Source organism: Penicillium oxalicum, chromosome II (assembly GCF_001723175.1).
Source record: "Penicillium oxalicum strain HP7-1 chromosome II, whole genome shotgun sequence".
Taxonomy (NCBI): domain Eukaryota; kingdom Fungi; phylum Ascomycota; class Eurotiomycetes; order Eurotiales; family Aspergillaceae; genus Penicillium; species Penicillium oxalicum.
Window position 1 is genome coordinate 2,257,691 of NC_064651.1, and position 14,008 is coordinate 2,271,698.

The 14,008-nt window shown below is 50.3% G+C and overlaps 4 protein-coding genes across 4 annotated transcripts; 1 reads left to right on the plus strand and 3 right to left on the minus strand.

Moving 5' to 3' along the window:
* Positions 1-1,524: 1,524 nt before the first annotated feature.
* Positions 1,525-2,948, plus strand: POX_b02676 (putative glycosidase crf2; the record flags this gene model as incomplete). Its single annotated transcript, XM_050111587.1, has 2 exons — positions 1,525-1,645; positions 1,738-2,948. The coding sequence occupies 2 exons, from the start codon at positions 1,525-1,527 to the stop codon at positions 2,946-2,948; spliced, it is 1,332 nt and encodes a 443-aa protein (XP_049971933.1).
* Positions 2,949-6,642: 3,694 nt separating this feature from the next.
* Positions 6,643-8,537, minus strand: POX_b02677 (Repressible alkaline phosphatase; the record flags this gene model as incomplete). The annotated part of the gene is made up of 2 exons (XM_050111588.1): positions 6,643-6,944; positions 7,019-8,537. The coding sequence occupies 2 exons, from the start codon at positions 8,535-8,537 to the stop codon at positions 6,643-6,645; spliced, it is 1,821 nt and encodes a 606-aa protein (XP_049971934.1).
* Positions 8,538-8,885: 348 nt separating this feature from the next.
* POX_b02678 (uncharacterized protein) lies at positions 8,886-9,830 on the minus strand (the record flags this gene model as incomplete). Its single annotated transcript, XM_050111589.1, has 2 exons — positions 8,886-9,079; positions 9,419-9,830. 2 exons carry the CDS (start codon positions 9,828-9,830, stop codon positions 8,886-8,888), a joined length of 606 nt encoding a protein of 201 aa, XP_049971935.1.
* Positions 9,831-10,790: 960 nt separating this feature from the next.
* POX_b02679 (ABC transporter aclQ) lies at positions 10,791-13,688 on the minus strand (the record flags this gene model as incomplete). Its single annotated transcript, XM_050111590.1, has 4 exons — positions 10,791-12,030; positions 12,105-12,383; positions 12,524-13,251; positions 13,341-13,688. The coding sequence occupies 4 exons, from the start codon at positions 13,686-13,688 to the stop codon at positions 10,791-10,793; spliced, it is 2,595 nt and encodes an 864-aa protein (XP_049971936.1).
* Positions 13,689-14,008: the final 320 nt, after the last annotated feature.

The window sequence follows — 14,008 nt, forward strand, 5'->3', positions numbered from 1 at the left end:
GATCCAGTCACGTAGAACCTTTGGAACAGGAATGCCGGTAGAAGTCGCCAGATATTTCAGTATTTGACCTCAACTTCTGCTTTTGGGCCTTCATCAGGTCGGTCTTTCAAAATCACATCTGAACCGACGGACCAGGCGCCCCTTGTTAGATGCACCATAGAAAAGGTTGAGGTGGCTAGCGTACTGGCACCGCTTTTGTTTGTCGAGTGTCCAGCTGCACGCGATGCAGCCTTGGCCGAAAGGTTCACCTATTTTGGCTTGGTGATTCAAGATGGTTAATAAAAATTCAAAGCGCAGGCTCTTGTTTGGGCCGTTATGAGATCGGCGTAGTGTATGACCTTTCTCAGCATCCGCTTCCCATCCAACAGGCATGCAACACTACATCCCTTCCACCTATTCGTAGTAAGCTTCGGTCAAGTATGGAGAAGAAACAATAGTGATGAGATTATCAACCTTTGAACCAGATTGAACTCCTGTAATTCAACAGGCTCATCTGGTAGTCACAAATCTTTGCCTCGAGCCTAGGCCATGCAAAATCTCGTGGGCCCTTGCGCCTACAGCCAGAGGTGTTCAGGCTCACGAGGTTTCAGAGTTACCCAGGTTCAAATTAACCAAGTTTTACTGTAAAATTTCGGTCACCTGCTCCCCCATACTGTAATCGGACTGTCCGCTCATAGCCTGGTCGTGTCTGACTGAGACTTATGGACACTCGAAAAGACCCTGCCTGAATCATTTCTATGAGTGCCCCACAAAAAAAAAAATAATCACATGCTGTGTAACAGCGTACTGTACATGTACATGACTTTCGATTCCCGTGTGCTGGACGCACACTTTCATGTACGATACCTGCCACGATGAAATCAAACCATGACCCTGCCGCTGTGTATATCTTAGACACCGTCCTGGTTGATTTGTCCAAGTCGAAAATAAAAAGTCCTTTTTTTTTTTTTTTTTTCTTTTCTCTTATTTAGAGTCGGTATACCCACATACCCACCAACCACTCGTGGGACCATCGTGAGGCTTTTGTGCACACCCTTGATCGTCTTCCATTGACTCTCTCACTCTCTCTCGCTCTTCCTGTGGCGGTACCCGATAGGCCGCCCGTCGTTAGCGCCGAACGGCTCGTGAAAGAACCACAAAGGACAGACTCCACTCGAGTCCACACATTTCCCCTCTCTCCTTTCTTTCTCCACTGTTCATCTGCTGCATTTTCCTCTTCTTTTCCTCCCGTGCCTTCTTACCTTCGTTGCTCCTCAAAAAGCAGTGGATTCGGTGGCCAATTTGGAGCCTTCACTTGCTATCTCTCGTTTCACTCCCCCAAAGCGTTCAATTCGCAACTTTCCTTCTCACCACATTCCGCTCGTTTCGTCTGTGGTGCCTTCCGGCTTTACATCTGTACACCCCCTATTACCCTTCTTGTACATTCTAATCTCGCACATATCCACTTTCAACCACCCCGGATTCCTGCCCCGGACATAATCCTCTTTTTTTTTTGATCATTCACATTTTTCATCCTGCTTCACGATGGTTCGTTTCGTGACTTCGCTTCTGGCCCTGTCCCTGTCGGCCACCGTTCTGGCCAAATCCGATACCATCACCTGCAATACGAGCAAACAGTGCCCCGAGGACAAGCCATGCTGCTCCCGTAAGTTTCTGAACCCTCCTCCACATCGTCGTACGGGTCAAATTTCTTTGGAACAAGTCACTGACCCGTGTCCGATTGGCCGCAAAAAACAGAATACGGTGAATGTGGCACTGGTGGCTACTGCTTGGGTGGCTGTGACCCTCAGTCTTCCTTCTCCGTGGGCTCTTGTGCACCCATGCCCGTGTGTGAAAACAAGAGCTACACATGGGACAACCTGGACAACACTGCCCTGAACACCAAGTACCTGGGCAATGCTTCGGAGGCGGACTGGACCTACAGCGGGTTCCCCAAGACCGAGGACGGAAATCTGCTCATGACCATGCCCAAGAACAGCGTTGGCACGCTTTTTGCGAACAACCACTACATCTGGTATGGTAAGATCAGTGGCAAGATCAAGTCCTCTCGCGGTAAGGGTGTTGTCACTGCCTTTATCCTGCTCTCCGATGTCAAGGATGAGATCGACTACGAGTGGGTCGGTGCCGACCTGACTGCCGTCCAGACCAACTACTACTGGCAGGGTGTTCTGGACTGGCACAACAGTGGCAACGCATCGGTCAGTGACCAGGACACCTTTGATAAATGGCACACCTATGAGATCGACTGGCAGCCCGAACAGACCCAGTGGATCGTGGATGGCGAGGTCAAGCGCACGTTGAAGAAGTCAGACACCTGGAACTCTACCGCCAACCGCTTCCAGTACCCCCAGACTCCTGCTCGTCTCCAGATGTCCCTGTGGCCTGCGGGTCAGGCCAGCAACGCCAAGGGTACAATCGACTGGGCCGGCGGTGAGATTGACTGGGACAGCGAGGACATCAAGGACAAGGGTTATTACTACGCCACTATTGGTAAGGTCGATGTGACCTGCTATGATCCTCCCAAGGGTGCCAAGAAGACCGGCGACAACGCGTACATCTACACTTCCGACGCCGCCATGGAGTCTGACATTTCCATCACGGATAACTCCACCGTCCTCGGTTCCCTCGCGGCCACTGGCTTGAACATGACCTACGGTGCCGACAGCGGCAGTGCCACCGCTACTGGCAGTGACAGTGTGCCCACCAACATGGGTGGCACTGGCGGCATGGCTTCCAACAGCACCAACGGTGGCTCTAGCGGCACCAGCAGCGGCTCCGGCTCCGGCTCCGGTTCTGGCTCCGGCTCCGCGTCCGGTGCTTCCAGCACTGGGTTCTCTCAAGGTAACGCTGCCACCAAGGACAACAGCGCTCCTACTCAGGGAGAGCGTGTGCTGCAGGGCTCGCTGTTTGCCGTTCTGGTCGCTGTTGTTGCCCTGGTGACATTGTAGAGGCAAATTGACAATGTCACTTTTTTTTGTTTATTTACCTTGTCTTTCTTGTGAATTTGACCACTGTCATTTTTGTTTTTTTTGTTTTGGAACTTGTCCATACTTTTTTCCTCCTCCCAGACTCGTTGTCTCGTGGTCTCTCCCTTTTGGGCCTGGGCGTATTCCTCACCGTTTGCCGCCCTCTTTATTCTTGTTTCTCTCTCCCCATCTTATGGGGATGTCACTTCTGGTACCACTTCGATTGTTTTGTCAGTCTTCGGTGCCTTGCTCCACTGTGTGTTGCCGTCGTGATATCCTCATAGTTTTCGAATACTTCTTGTGGGCTTCACAAAGCTTTTTACTTTAATGATTCACTTAATCCATGATCAATGACCTTGAACATTTGCAACCGTCTAGTTCATCACCCTATAGACCCAACTCGATATGCTGGAGGCCGTTTTTACCCATTCACGTTTGAATGTTCAAATAAACTCAAAAGGTCAGGCCCCATCGGCCTGTTTCACAACTGGTCAGACTCGGGGACCAGGTGCGTCCAAGTGATGCACGACCGTCCCAGGGTCAATGAGGCCGTTCAATCTGCAGGAACCCGGTCTCCACTGGCCAACTTGGAAATGGATGGCTCAGTTCATCGACACCCGTTCGCAACTTTTTCAATGTTGCTCTATTGCTGTAATGTGAAGCTCTCACTCGTGTATCACCAGACGGGTATCGCTCCATATGCATGTCCCACGAAAGCTACGTAGTGGGGACACGGGGCGTACATCATTGATCTATCCTCGAATTAAAGGGGCGGCAAAGTGGAGGGGTTTCCACTGGAATAGGATTCGAGTCTCATTCAAATCATCTTCTGTAGATGAGGTGGTGATCGGAAATCATAGCGTGACAGCAGCTATAAGAATAGTAATAGACGGGCTGCAGCCTAAAGGCAAACCTTAGCAGGCATAGATAGTAAGTTTTAGCAACGATCTTAGAAAGATGGACAGCAAGGTCATGGATTTTTGCTAGGCTGAGATGATTCATATTGGCCTTCTGGTATCAGAGGTGATCCCATGAATAGGATGATATGAGGAATTTGCCCAGAGAGATAGATAGCGGGCTCCAGTGGGAGTAATAAGGTTGATCACTGCATGGAATGGGCTCTTTACAGGCCAACCCTAGTGTATGTCAAGTTGATGCTCAATCAGACGATAAAATTCACCTCGCAGGTATTTCTGGGGGTACTCTCGCAAAAGAGTATCATCGGATTTATACCCAGTACCTGTGCTCCCACTCTTTAATTTCTATTGCTTGTTGGGTTCTTCTCGCTATCTATTTATCAGCAGTACCTAATACCTTGGCTTAGAAGTGCTAGAAAGCTCTCCGTCGAGGAACTGAGTACCTCAATGTACAACGCTCACAGCGAGAAAAGATGATGACTGTTTTGTTTCTAGCTCTCTTTTTCTATTCAATTGCTTCAAGAAATGGCATTTTCACGCAGAAAATAAAATAAAATATTACCTACTCAGTGCTATGATCTTCAATGAACCCGGGGTTTTAGATACAAACTCTAGATATGTGATGTGACTTCCTATTTATGATGCATTGAACGAAACAGTGATACCGAATCTTATGTTTGATTCATAGGATTGACAGGTGGAAGGTGAAGCAACAAATCGACACGTTGAGGTACCTAATTGCTATCTCCGACTCACCTGAGTCTTCTTGTGACTTTTTGCATCTGGGATACATAGGTTTCTTACCTTTTTTCTTCAGATATTATGGTCTCGCAGCTTATTTCATTATGAATAGCCAGTTCAAAGTCATCAGACACGATGCCATTCCTGATTCTGCGGAGGGGTACACTGACCAAGTTGACACAGAGAGTTTACCTCAAATACTCCTAGCAGCGCCACACATAACAAAACTCTCTGTTTGAAGACTGAAATAAATGTTGTCATATGAAGCAAACACGCCATCGAATCCTGAGCCGCTCGATATGAGAGTATGGTATCGCGATCCGAAGTGACAGCACGCGTGTTGACTAATATCATCTCCAAGCTACACTTTCGCTCCTCTTTCCATTCTCTGTCTCTCAGGGCTTGCGCTCTCATTTATCATCTGAGTACATCCCACAGCTCTCTGATTTATTATGGATGACTGACCTGGAAGCGTCCATGGACCATGATCGCTTAGTACCGAGAAAACTCTCGCTCTATGGACCGGTATATAGGACAAACTCCCATGCAGCAAACATGACGATAATTCAACTGCCTTTGAATTGTTTGCCAGGTTCTTGTAGAATGTTGCCTATACTCTCGACATGGGTTTTGGTTACTCTGGAAACTTTGAGATGGTCTCATACACAGGGCAAGGTAAGCACAATCAACACATACAGAACTAAATAGAATTACAACACGTCCACTCTCATCATGTACTTAAATCTTCACTTCCTTCTTTCATAACACCCTTTCTCCTCTCCATTCCAATTTGGTGGCCGAGAAGATCAAAGAATATTCATTCCATCTAACACGGTGTGAATGACCGTCCTCGCAGCCAAACAATCCATCAGTGCGACTTTACGCTTCTCAGCAATGACCTGATCCTACGAAAGGATCATACCAAGTCAGAAAGGTGAGGCTTGATTTCAATATCTCACATCAGTAAGCCTTGACCTTCTCTCGAAACACATTTCAACACCAAGACATGTGTATACATCATCGCGCTCCAGCCCAGGAGAGACCAACACCCACTTATATTGATATAAACATGGAGCAGCCCCAAGCTAATCACACCTCCTACTCCAGGGCTAGATCTGACACGCACACACCTTCCCTCCTCCACGTTCACAGGAACGACAAACACAACCTGTACATGATCCGCACCTCCAAGAATTCAACACCAAGTGGGAAAATGTGCAACTATATCGGCATTTTCTACAGACGGTGTGGCCACGCACAGTTCCACCTGTACATATTCTGCCATCACCTCCTTGAGCAACTCCTGCGGATCAATGACCCTTCACGGACGGGACGAATATGATCTACTTTTCGACCCGGATGTCCCTGGTTGCTTGCCATACGCGGTATGCGACGACGACGGCGTGCCCGATCTTAGATATGAGGGTACCATGGGCAATGTGGTGCAGTGGCGATTTGATTATTTTGGGCCTCGCCCTATCTGTGGTGAGGCTTGGCTTTGATTTGTCCTCAATGAGATGCGTTGAGGGGAAGAAAAGTGTTGAAGAGAAAGACCCTCTCTTTCTATGTTGACGAGACTCAATGTTGACGAGTTGGAGTTGGGTTGAGTCGAGCTGGCTATGGTTCGCGTTTGACTCTTTCTATGTTTGAATGATACCCATTCTCAGTCGAATTGAGTGGAATGTATGTATTTCAGCCGAGTCGAATAGACTTGAGCTAGGATCTCTTTTTGGATCATGACCTGTTGGCATAAAGCCGAGGTCGTTGACGTTTCCTTAGAAATGTACAGCAACATGGTGCATACTGAACACAATGTTATTGTATCCAACGAATCAAGGAGGAGCATATATATAAAATGTAATTTCATTCCGAAAAATCATGCGCCAAGTAAAACGCCTAGCCCTTGTGGGAAATTTCAAAGATAAAAAAAGATACCAAATGATGAGGAGCTCTAGTGGACTAAGCCGACTCAGGGACAAAGATATAAGATGTACGCAATATAATGTGATTGACCACACTCAGTGGACTCCACCACACGCACAGTCCTCGGATGATCGCTTTCTGAAGTCACCATGGTAGTCATCAAGACCCTCAACTCGCACATTCGAGCCGAGCGGATCGCCTAGCCAGCCATGCTGATCAGATACGGACTTCTCGCTAGACGAGGTCCAAGAGACTGCAGCTTGCAGGCGCTTGGTAACAGCATCGACATCGAGGTCCAGGTAGTCCGCGAGGAACTTGCCGACATCAGTATTCTCGTGGTTGCCAACCAGTGGCCATACATCCTTGCTCGATGATGCGTAGATGTTGACGTCAGCGGCTACAGTATCTCGTCAGCTCTCCATGCATAGAATGAATCATATAAGCCCGTGTCAACAGCGTCGATAAACTTACCGGAGTGACCATGAGTTGACCAGCCGATCTGTGCACGGCGACTGATCATGTCCGCAAAGACATAATTGGGATAAAACCCGTCTTCGGGTTGCAGCAAAGCTTTGATCTCATCATCAGTGGCATCGGTGATGCCGAGATCCTCCTCGAGCAAAGTCTTGCGAACAAAAGCTTTCGTCTTGTCTTCACTGTGTTGGGTATTGCGGGAGAGATGCTCGCTCAACTTGGCACTGGCGTATTCACTGGAATGTTTAGCGTTGGCCAAAACGCGAGGGTGCCAAAGATATTCTGGGTAAGTGGTGTGGAGCTGACGAGCAGCAGCCAGTCCGCCAGTTTCGTGATCAGAGGTGCTGACAAGCACACCGGGTGTCTCGTCTTTTTCAAGGAACTCAAGCACGGCAGCAAAAGCCTTGTCGTAGGCGATAACTTCATGAACCTGAGCGGCCGGGTCGTTTCCATGTCCAGCATGGTCGATGCGAGAGCCCTCGATCATGAGGAAGAAGCCTTGTTCGCTGTCCCGAGTAGCCTCGCTAAGTGTGGTCAATGCAGTGCGAGCCATCTCCTCGAGAGACGGGTAGACATCGTTCTGCGAACGACGATCAATCTCGTAGGGAATGTCCTTTTCCGCAAAGAGACCCATGAGGGGTAGCTTGGCATCAGCGCCAGCCTTCAAGGCATCAAAGCTAGCACGGTCTTCCAGGTAATGGAACCCATTCTGAGCTGCAACATCGATGATATTACGATCATCAGCACGGCAGCTGCCATGGGTGGAGTTTGGCAGAAAATGGCAACGACCACCCCCAAAAATCAGATCCACGACTCTTCCCAGAGGGTGTTCACCCGCCTCTTGCTCCGCAATACTATCTTCGTATTGACGCATATTGGCGTGCGATGCGAAGCAAGCCGGGGTTGCGTCGGTGATGCGTGTCGTGACAACCAACCCAGTGTGGTAACCCGCCAACTTGGCAGCTTCGAGTACAGTTCCGCAAGGGGTGTGATCAGGAAGCACAGAAATAGCTCCGTTGTAGCTCTTGTGCCCGCAAGAGAACGCGGTCGCACCAGCGGCCGAGTCTGTCACAAGGCTGTTGCTGGACCGGGTTCGTGACTGCCCGACGTGGTGCTTGTCCAGCACCAGAATATCATCGATGGGTAAGCCCTCGGCGAATTGCCTGAAACTTCTTGTCATGGACAGACTCGTCGGTCCCATTCCGTCAGACACCATGAAGATGAGGTTACGCTTACCCGAAGGCTTGCCGTCCGGCCCCCATCCTACTGTAGGCTGTTCTCGACGATTCTTGGCAGATTCGTGCTGATATACAACCGCCAGAACTATCACGACAACAGTTGCAGTGACTGCCCATGCAAAGGTTCCTACTTGTCCCCAGAACCCCAATCCGCGGCGTCCTTGGTCACGGCGGGTCGTTCGCTCCCCAGTCAAGAGACCATCCTCTTCCTCGGCGGTTTGCGTCGACAGACGATCGGAAGATTGACGTGGCGGTCGGAGTGATTCGTCTCCCGCCATAATTGTGGTCTAAAAATCGGAATATGGGGCGAGAAAAGCAGGTCTAGTGTTGTAGGTAGTAGGTTCGTGACTTTGTATAGAGTAACCCCAAGTGCGGAGTTGCACCCAGAGGATGCCTGGCCAGGCTGGGGGTCCGATAAGATAAGGCATGTTCACATGATCCAAAGCCAAGCCAAAGCCAGCCTGGGGAATGCTCTGAAAGAAGGGTGACGCTCAAGTGTTTCAACAGATATCATCCAACAAGTATTACGCAAATATTTCAGGAGCGCGGCTATTAGAAATTGGAATTGCTATGGAAGTTGGGAGGTTGAAGGTCTGTTTCATGAGAACATGGGGTTGATAGCAGAATTAACCCTTCCATCCGATGGGGATTAATGCCGCAGCAATCTCGGACACACCACGCTCTGTGGCCAGTAGATTGAACTGTGCTGCTGCATTTCTCGTATCCTGGATATCGACCCGAATACCCAATGAGTTGATGTGGCGCTTCGTCGCTGGCGACAGAGGGTACATGCCGCCACCCAGGCCGAGAATGAGCATGTCTGTTTGAGGTTTAAGAAAAAAAATTAGCGACAAAGATTTCAGTAAATCAACGAGAAGTCTGTTCTGCTCGTATAGTCTAAGCGTACGACCCTAGTAGAAGGTTCGGCACCAGACCAATACTAGAAAGAGCAGGCGACCTTGTTCTTCTTTCACCGGGGCGCATCACCACGGCCAGAACAGAGAAACCAGTCTGCAAAGGAAAGCTGTGCAACGAAGAAACAAGTCACGTACCAGGGCGCGGCCACACAACACTTAGCAGGCCCCAAACTTGCTCATCGAGCTCGAATTGACCCTTGGCATTGATCATGGACGCTTTCGCAGCTGATCATTCTCCGCACCCTCAAAAGCCTTCCACGGTCTCCAGGAAAAGGCTTCTCCACCCACAAGAAGCAAAGCATCCCCGCCAGTTATTTTCACACCACTGTTGAGATGAAAACCGGAATCTAAGCAGGCGTCGATGGCTGTGCTCGGGACCGGTGTGTTTCCGAGGACATCGAGTGTGCCAAAGTCAGTCTGCGTATCCTCTTGGGACTCTGGGCCTCGGTCGTGAGTAGTGGGCTTGTGTGTGTGCGATCGAGGGATCATGCGGGCTGGCTGGATATGCGAGCTGCTGTTGCGAGTTGATGACGGCGCGTTGAAGGTTGTGACCGCAGTCGGCAATCGAGAAACGCCGCGCAAAGAGCCGCGAGCATGCACGCTCAAGAGCGTTGTCCGTAGAGCACGTAGAAGCTGAGGTGACGGTGAATGCATTTCTGAGGGAGATGGGTCGCTTTCCTGAAAGAAGTTGCAATTCGGGGCAATGGGAATCAATCGTTGGAGAAAGGTTGAAAGTCGACGATGGCGATAGTGTTGATAAGATTACCGCCGCCTTGGCGCCAAAAGTTACATCATTGTACGGATTCGCCCGTGTCTTTTCCACGACCTGAAGGACTACTAGTAGAGGACATACTACAAAGCACTTTAGTAGTACCCGAAGAACTCACGCTCTTGTCCTGTCTTTTAGCAAATAGCTTTTTTTCCCCTTGCCAATGATCTAAGTCAAAATCAGTACTTAGGCACAGACTGCCCAAAGGGGCCATCGCAAAGAAACTTTCGACGTCTTCACGATATTTGCGCGCGCTAACTTGCTCAAGGAGAAGCTGTTTATTATGCTTTTAACTTATCCATGTCGATTGTCCTGTCGATCAGTAATCTAGTTTCTTCGGTGACGATTTTCGAGACATGACCAGTAATACCTTGGTGTCAGCGGGGAAGAGACCTTGCTTGAGGTGACTTCAATTTCTTCGCACTTCGTGAAAATCCAAAACTCCGATAAAAAACAGCCAAGAACCCAAGTTCAGAAGGGGTAAATCACAAAGCCAGAGCAAAGACGAAAATCAGGGAACAGATGGAGACAATTAAAATGGGCGAAATGGAAAGCCCAATAACGAAAGGAGGCCATGCAATCATTGAGTGAAATATGTGAGGGTTAGAAGAAGTAGGACACATGGGAGAGAGGGCAAAGGCGGGTAGATGAAACCCCAAGCAGGCAGGTAATCTTAGCTCGACTCGAGCAGCAACTCCTGTTGCTGGTCATCGCAAAGGTGTCTCGCTTAATTTCCGCGGTAATAATGCAGGAGATTATTATTCACAGGTCCAAAAGAACCGTTAGTGACAATAGGTGGGTAACCCTTCGGGGCAAAGGTCAAAGTGTCGAGACTAAACAGGAAATTATTGTGCCGAGCGACGGTTTCGGTTGCGATCTTCATCAGACTGGCTGGAGCTATCATCGCTGGCGTTGCAGATGCGATCTTCCAGATGTCTCACTTCGATTGCGGCTTTTTGCGCTCGAATTTGCTTGCGCCACATGCTCGCATAACGGCCCTTCATAGCCAATAACTCCTCGTGGGTCCCGCTCTCAGCGACTTGACCATCGGCCAAGACAAGAATCCGGTCGGCCGTTGTGATGGTGCTGAGACGATGGGCAATCACAAGCATAGTACGCCCCTGTGACAAGGTTGAAAGAGCCCGCTGGATATGTTCCTCGGTGTCTGTATCCAGAGCAGCTGTGGCCTCATCCAAGAGGATGATGCGCGGGTTCTTGAGGATGGTGCGAGCGATTGCCACCCGCTGCTTCTCACCGCCACTCAAGCGAAGACCGCGCTCGCCAACCTTTGTATTGTAGCCGTCCGGGAAGGCCAGAATCTTGTCATGAATACTGGCTGCCCGGCAAGCATCGTACACCTCCTCATCAGTGGCAGCCTGATTTGCGTATTTGAGGTTATACATGAGCGTCTCGTTGAAGAGAACAGTGTCCTGGGGCACCACGCCAATATGGCTTCGTAATGAGTCGATCGTGATGTCTTGCACGTCGCGGCCATCAATGCTAAGACACCCCTTTTCGGCATTGTAGAATCGGAAGAGCAGCCGGAAGACGGTGGACTTGCCACCTCCAGATTCGCCCACCAAAGCGGTCGTAGTGCCAGGTGCGCAGTGGAAAGTCAATCCATTCAAGGCTGGCTTCCGATTATCGTATGAGAAATCGACATCTTGGAATTTGATGTCCCCCTGACATGTGGGTAAGGCGGTCGCATTGGGGCTGTCTACCACTGTGGGCTGTTCGCGGAACAGTTCGAGCATCCGCTCGGCGTTGATCAGCGCCGATTGAATGGAACGATAAAAGGTGCCGAAAAAGTTCAATGGCCCTTGAAGTTGCGCCATGTAGAATAACAATGTCACAAATCGACCAACGGGCCGCTGTCCGATGGAGACTTGGTATGCTGCAATGAAGCAGGTGAGGAGCAGACCCAACATGAAGACCGTATTCTGGCACGTGTTGAGGAGCGTGAGGGAGATGAGAACGTGGTACTCCGCCTTCTGGAACTCGCTCACGGCGTCTCGGTAACGCTGGAACTCATACTGTTCGGCGTTGAAATATTTGACCGTCTCGTAGGAGACCATCGAATCGTTCCTGTTTGACCATTCGTCAGTAAAAGCTCTCAAATCATGCGGCCCCACCCGAACATCCTCCTGGAGACCACATACTTGACGGCGTCTTCCTGGCGAGATGCGTTGACCATGGTTCTTCGAATTTCAGCACGCCACTGCGCCATTCGAACCGTGACGTAGAGATACCCAAAGGTTGAAATGCCCACCACGAGCGCATAGTAGGCGTCGAACTCGATGAGGAAATAGCCAAAGGCGATGACAAGATCCACCAGCATGGGGACTACTTGGAACGTCACCTGCTCCAGGAACGTGTTGATAGAGCTACCCTTGCTCAAGGCAGACAGAACTTCTCCCGTCTTCTTCCCAAATGGAAATCTAGACTCAGCCCGTGAACATGCTCAAAAGCAGCGTTCGAAAGCTCCATGTAAGAATATTGGCTGACAGGAATCCACAGGCTAGAGCGCATTGAACTCAACAGACCCTGGCCACCCTGCAGCCACCGAAGGACGACGTACATGAGGATTTCAAACCAAGGGACGCGGAAACCCTTCCCTTCCTCATCGGCCAGAATATTGATGATGTCGCCCACCTTGCTCGGGACCAAGACGTTCACGACTCTTTGAGCAACAAGCAGCAGGAAGCAGATGACCACGACGATTTGCAATCGGCGGGATTTGGACGGCCATAGGTAGGGGAAAAAGAGTGAGTAGCCGCTCAGGTACTCCCACCAGCTCGTGGAAGGTATCGTCGTTGGGCGAACCCAGGGATCGGGCTTTGGTTTGGCAGCATCAGAACCTGCCGAGCCATTGGTCGCACCGTACATATGGCCGTTGGTGTTTCCATGTCCATTCTCCGCGGCTGCCGCATCAAGAAGTCCAGTGGACTCGCTGACGTCGCCGTTCTCCCTGCACGCCTGCTTGCCCTTTCGACTTTTCCAGGAGATGCTTTTACTGATATAAAGAGCAGTAAGAGCCATCAAAATCAGCACCCGGAGACTGTTCGACGCGATTTCAGCGTGTTCCCAGGGTGTAATGCTCTGGCGGAGCGTGCCGCCTTCGGGATCACCAACAACCGGTTCGTGGTGAGGCGATGTATACAGAGAAAGAGCTGTGCTGAGGAGAACCAGTTCGAGGGGAATAGCGGCGAGCCAGCACACAAATTGGGCAGCGGTGGGAGACGGACTTGTGTCGAGCAAAGTCATCAACAAGACGGCGTAGAAAAAGAAGGAGCCGACAATGTAAATCTATATAAATGTTTATATCTTATTAGCACGAACCTCCGTGGGCTTCTTCCCCCTCTATCACAAATGGTGGCTCGCCTGGGTAAACCTACGACTGCAGACTGGCCCCGCCACCAGTGCTCAGACCGAGCTTGCATGACATGGAGGATGAAGATCGTCGCATCTATCAAAAAGGTGACGAGCACACCCACCGATAGCCAATTGAAGAATCGCTTGGCTGTCGGCGAGAATTCCTTTGCTATCGGCGCTGGAGTTGCATTACGATGGCGCTTGGGTAATGGTCGTCCACCGGGACCCATGCGTACAGATTCCTGGCTGGTAGATCTTCTCGCGGCGACCATCGCGTTGGCTATGAAAGCCACAGCAAAAAGGAGGAGGAGGAAGATCGGATAGCATATGCGCAAGTACTCCAGCAGCTCGAGAGCTGCGTGGGGATCCATGGTGAGCCAACTCCTCCCACGAATGTCCGGACCAGCAGCGAGTCAATCGATTTCCATAACACAGGCGCCTGTGTCTCGCCGGTGGTCAAATTAAAACGTGAGGCAACGAGGAGGGACAGTTGGCAAGCCAAGCGCAAAGAGATAAAAAGTCAAGTCAACAGAGAAGTCGGAGAGGCCCGGCACGAGATAGAGAAGGCCAGGAGAGCGAGGAAGCAGACGAGGGGGATAGTGGGCAAGTTGACCCAAATTCCAGACCGAGCGGAACTCGGCAGGTCAAGCGGAAGCGACAGTCAATACCCGGACGGGTGTGGCCAAGGATC